The 5,355-nt window shown below is 33.7% G+C and overlaps 1 protein-coding gene across 1 annotated transcript; it reads right to left on the bottom strand.

Annotated features, from left to right (window-relative positions):
• Positions 1-2,166: 2,166 nt before the first annotated feature.
• On the bottom strand, positions 2,167-4,088 carry LOC143545987 (large ribosomal subunit protein uL1z-like). Its single transcript, XM_077037747.1, has 4 exons — positions 3,899-4,088; positions 3,524-3,743; positions 2,706-2,871; positions 2,167-2,348 (listed from the first exon to the last, which is right to left on the bottom strand). The coding sequence occupies exons 1-4, from the start codon at positions 3,901-3,903 to the stop codon at positions 2,167-2,169; spliced, it is 573 nt and encodes a 190-aa protein (XP_076893862.1). The 5' UTR covers positions 3,904-4,088.
• Between the last annotated feature and the right edge of the window lie 1,267 nt (positions 4,089-5,355).

Here is a 5,355-nt window from a genome sequence, read left to right as displayed (position 1 = left end):
ACCACGTCACTGAATAACGTTGAAATGTGTGCCAGCAACTTCGCGATACGCGAAGTTGTTCTGCCTTGCATCTTCGCGATACGCGAAGATGCAGAGTTTCATTTTCAGTCCCTCTAGTTCCAGGTTTGACATTTTTGGCCCTTCAACTTCTAAAATTTACATTTTTGACCCAAAACCAGATGGGTTATTTTCATGGTGTTACAATAAGTAAAAGGGGAGCCCAAAAAACCAGCAACTATATAAAGTTGTAAGAACACCACTTATTAGACCAATTTATCAATTTACAATTAGATCCATGCTTAAACTATAAAAAGCCTAGGGACTTAATTTCTCCAATTATGTCTTCAATCTTGATACTTGTGCCTTCAAATAGCCTCTCGTTCGTAGCATTCCAAATACTCCAACAGGTGATAATCACTATACCGTAAAAAACATAATTTGCACTGGGTGGTGCGGCTGAGCCAGAGTGGGCTCAGCAGTCGGCCTATCTTTCCGGGCGCACGCATAAAGGCATGATTAGTTCCACAAATCCCCCCAAACCCGAGTTATGGTGTGGCTCCAACAAATCTTTAACCGAGAAGACAAACACCAAGGAGTTTTATACTGAGCTAAACACTTTATATGACTAAAAATAAAAAGGAATAAACAAAAGGATGCTATATTGGATTCAATCATAGGAATTGTGAGATGTTATATATGTTATCGAACAAGCACATAATAATAATAACAACAACAACAACATGTAAAATGACAGTAGCACCCCTGAGTTAACGTTGAATTTAGACCGAGTTAACAATTTGGACGAAATTGGCAACGGTTGGAAAAAATCGAGGGTCTAATTGCGAAAAAAAATATTTTTGGACGAAATTCGCAGATGTGACCAAACTTCATGGATGATTTTGGCACTATACTCATATAATAAAAAAAGAGTAAAAAGACATGTCTACCCCTGACTTAACGATTCAATTTAACTGGGTTAGTGATTTGGATGTAATTGACAAGAATTGGGAAACGTGGATGGTCCATATGCAAAAAATATAAACATATTGGAATAAATTCGCATTATTTGCCTAACCACAATGACGAAAACGACACTTTACTCAAATAAAAATAATGTATCTTTAAGTTAGTGTCGTGAGAACGCGTGGATGAATAAGTTATTATTAATTTTTATTTCAATTTAACACTACTGAAGTTTAATTTTTATAAATAGTGCGAGTTTTGTGAGTATGTAGTGAAATAAGAAAAGAGATAACATTAAATTTATAAGGTTAAGGTGAATGTTAACATGTCCATTATATGTTTATCCCTTGGCTTTTAATCAAGAGTTTGTTTTTTATTGTAGTTTCTTTAAACTATTGTAGATCATCGGGTACAAAATCTCTCTTTAAGACACTAGGGGGGTGTTTGGTACAGAGAATGGAATTGTAGAGAAATGGAATAGAGAAATGGAATTGCAGAGAAAGGGAATTGGTCTGGAGAATGAGAATTGACTGTTCTGTTTGGTAGTACAGAGATTTCGGTAGAGAAATATAGCTGAGAATCATTTCTCTTGTTTGGTACATAGAAAATAAACAGAGAATTATATCAACTTTATCATTAGCACAAGTATTTTTTTCATAACAAATATTTATTATCACAACAAACCGAAAACGTTTTCAAGAAACGGACCATCAAGTAATCGCGTGCATAGGTGGAAACAAAGTGTAGAAACACTTAAAAAGGCCAAAAATAGCCATACTGCGGAAGCAACCACATAAACGCCCCTTAAAGTACCCAAAGCAAACGGATCCGACCACCATTGAATCCATAAACATCCAAAAATCAGCACTATAATGAGATTAATCTCATCATTTCAGTACGTAATAAGAGAAACTCCAACAAATACACACATTCGCCAAATTAGAACTTGCCCCGTCACCTGTTCGATCAAATCCCAAAGTAAAAACGAAAACCAATATAAAACTACAAACACTAACCATCTTATCAGTTTGATTCAACAGAGTTGGTTACCATTACGTGATCCATATCCACAATAACAGATTTGAAGGTGAATGTCCACCGAAACCAGGTCCGCGACCTTGCAAACAAAATCATCAGCGAGTCCATAAACCCTAGAAATGTCTTTTAAATATCAACAAACAAATCAAAGAAAAAAAGACAAAACTAAGAACTGAAGTTGACACTCATTTGAACGTTTTGGAAAATTTGCTTCTCCTCCATGCTGCAGTTTCCAACAGCAACTCCCATGCAGAGCACCTTCTTCAGTTGGAACTTGACTGTTGCTTTGGTCTCGTTGACCTTTGCCTCAAGAGATTCCTGGTGGGAAACAAGGGTCGGGAACTTACCTGCATTTTAATAACAAAAATCATGGTGACAGTTTACAAAGAGTAAGAGCAAATTGCATGAAAAAGACACAAGCTTTGTACATTCTCTTTATTTTTGCAAACAAATTTTACGAATTTTGTAAAAACCAATAACAATATCACTGCTTTTTATAAAAAATTACATTTTCCATAAAATCTTTATGCAAATGGCAGCTGGCATGGCATCACCAAAGCCACACCAGTAATTTACAAATAGAATATACAAACTTAAGGCTATTGCAAAGAAAACACTGTGTGCAGGGACTAATTTACACTTAATAAGATTGATAAATGTAAACACAACGTGTTGGTTTAGTAAGACAGAAAAATATAACTTACCAGCTTTGTTTAGACCAGGGCCCAACAAACGAGGAATCTGCTTGATGACAGACTCAGAAGCCAAGAAAGCTTGGTGCTTCTTAGCAAGTTTCTTCACTAGCTTCTTGTTCTTGTTCAGCTTCTTCAGACCCTCAACGTCCATATACTCAAGTCCAATCTTTTGGGCCTGCAAGTTTGCTTGAAAATAATTAGATTGCTTGAATAAACAAATTGACCAAACCATAGTTGTCATAAGCAAATAGCAAACGACAAGCTACCTATAAGCTAATTGGCGATAATGAAATAGGGAATGCTATTTTATGTTTAGCTATACACTAGAAAAAAAAACTTCAGAAACATTTTACATGTATATTTTATCCAAATACAATGTTTTTATTATTAATACCCACACACACTATTTTATACAGCATATTTAACAACAACCTGCTATTTTATAGGTATATATTTATGTATATATTAAATCCAAAAAAACCAGAAATCTCACTACTTATCACGTGTAAAATCAGAAAGAAAGCAAAGCCCTAATGCCACACTGATCACTCGCTTGCTATGATCGCTATTAACAACTATGAACCAAACACTTCCGCATGATGCAATCTATTATAAACATCCCATTAAGACTATATTGGATTATTGGTCAAGTTCAAATTGTTCAAACAACCTATAACATCAACTCCCTTGTGTATATCACAGTTATCAGCAGAACTATTAATGTAACATATAACAATAGCATTACTCGTAAACCTTAATGTTCAATTAAATATACCATGCATTTTCACCGTTGAGTTAAATGAAATAAAAAATAACAGTTAAATCACCTCTTCAACATGCTGAGCATCTCCAAGCATGCAAACCTTCAACTTGGGGCGAGGAATGTGCGGCAGTTTTACGGTACCACTGAACCGCTTATCCTTTTGCGGATCATAATTCTTCAAACCAATTTGAAGCTCAATTGTTTCGGTAAAATTTCTCTTCTTCTCCTTGGCATCAGTAGTAATCTGAGTAATTGCCTCTCTCAGTGCTTCACTTTGAAGCTTACTACATAACAAATAATTAAAAAAACATTAAACTTAGTATACACTAATTATCATTTTAAAACAACAGTTCTACAACAATCAATATTCAGTATTATTATTATTATTATTATTGTTATTATTATTATTAAATTTATCTAACTGAATCAATAAACATACCTCATTCTCAGAAGCTTCTCTTCTTGCTAATTTCACTTCTGCAAGCATCAAATAAAAAAAATTAAAAATAATAATAATAATAATAATAATAATAATAATAATAATAATAATAATAATTTTAGCATCAAAGAGATGGCTAAGCATCAAAAAATGGTGGAATTAAGATCTAAATACATATAATTAACAAGAGGAAGCTTGTTAATTAACAATAATAAGCATCTGATTACATGATGATACATTAACAATAATGTATGAGCACAGATTAAACTGAGAAATGATTAATAAGATGGTATCTCCGATAGGGTTTCAAAGTGGCCACAATACAGAGGCGAGTAGCTTATATTACCGTAATATATGAATGAGATTGAAACCCTAATGCTTACTCGAGACCACCACCGCCGTTGATTAGAGCTCCAAAACGAAACCCGGCAACGGCCATCATCGATGGAGAAAGCAGATTTAGAAGTCCAATGAAACATCACCATCTTACCTCCGTCATCTCTGTTGCCTAGGATTCAAAAATGGAAGCCGGCAACGACCGTCATCGGAAGAGATGAACGTCGAGAGAGCCTTTCATTTGCAGAAGAAAGAGTTTGAAAGGAAAAGGAGGAAAATGGGAGAAATGAATGTCGAGAAATACAATTCTCCTCCTTTTTTAGAGAAACAAAATCAGAGAAATGGAAATGGTTTATTTCCATTTCTCACCTCTTTCTTTCATAAACAAACAAGAGAATTCTTTCCAATTCCATTTCTCACCCCTCAATTCCCTCTACCAAACACCCCCTAGAGGTCTTCAAGGAAGTGGTTATATCTTGCTCTGTTTACTAACATAGATAGTAATCATCATTTAAAATAAATATATCAAGAGTTCTTAAAGACAAGTTTATTAACCTCTTAATCTTCTCTTTTGATGTTAAAATTTACAATAGATGGCATACGAACACTTGAGAAAGTATGAATTTTTGTTTGTGTTCGTAAAAGAGTGCGAATGATGTCCAAATTATGAATATGAAAACAAAAAAGTAACGAAAGTCGATTGATCAACCACAATCGGAGCCCAGACCCTAGCGTTGGTCATACATGACTATTTTAGTAATATTCCTTTTCAAGTACATTGGAAAACAAGTCATTGAACTTTTTGGATAAAAGGATATTTGAACATTTTGAGTATATTACCTAAAAGAATAAGTCTCGCACCAATTGACTACTCCTAAATCCAATAAAAAATATTGGTAGACTTTCTATTTGAATAAATTCTTTACACAAATTGATTAGCTTACATTATCATATAAAGATTCAACGCTTTCTGTAAAACAAACATTAAATTAACATTAACTTGTATTATTAAATATTCAAAGTCATAAACTTGTTCATATAGAAATTTTAGTTTTATAAAATGTTAAGCATTATAAACTTACTCTAAAAACGTTAATGTTCGTTCATAATTTCGAAATATC

This window comes from Bidens hawaiensis, unplaced genomic scaffold (assembly GCF_021521415.1).
Source record: "Bidens hawaiensis isolate Kalapana, Puna unplaced genomic scaffold, B.hawaiensis_p1.1 tig00014140_1, whole genome shotgun sequence".
NCBI classification, from domain to species: Eukaryota; Viridiplantae; Streptophyta; class Magnoliopsida; order Asterales; family Asteraceae; genus Bidens; species Bidens hawaiensis.
Note: the sequence above shows the minus strand (reverse complement) of the source record. Positions and strands in the feature narration are given on the sequence as shown.

Coding starts and splice junctions, on each gene's coding strand:
- LOC143545987 (XM_077037747.1), bottom strand. Junction 2,872..3,523: donor ATGCTCAGCATGTTGAAGAG/GTGATTTAACTG, acceptor GCAAACTTGCAG/GCCCAAAAGATTGGACTTGA. Junction 2,349..2,705: donor CCCTGGTCTAAACAAAGCTG/GTAAGTTATATT, acceptor ATTAAAATGCAG/GTAAGTTCCCGACCCTTGTT.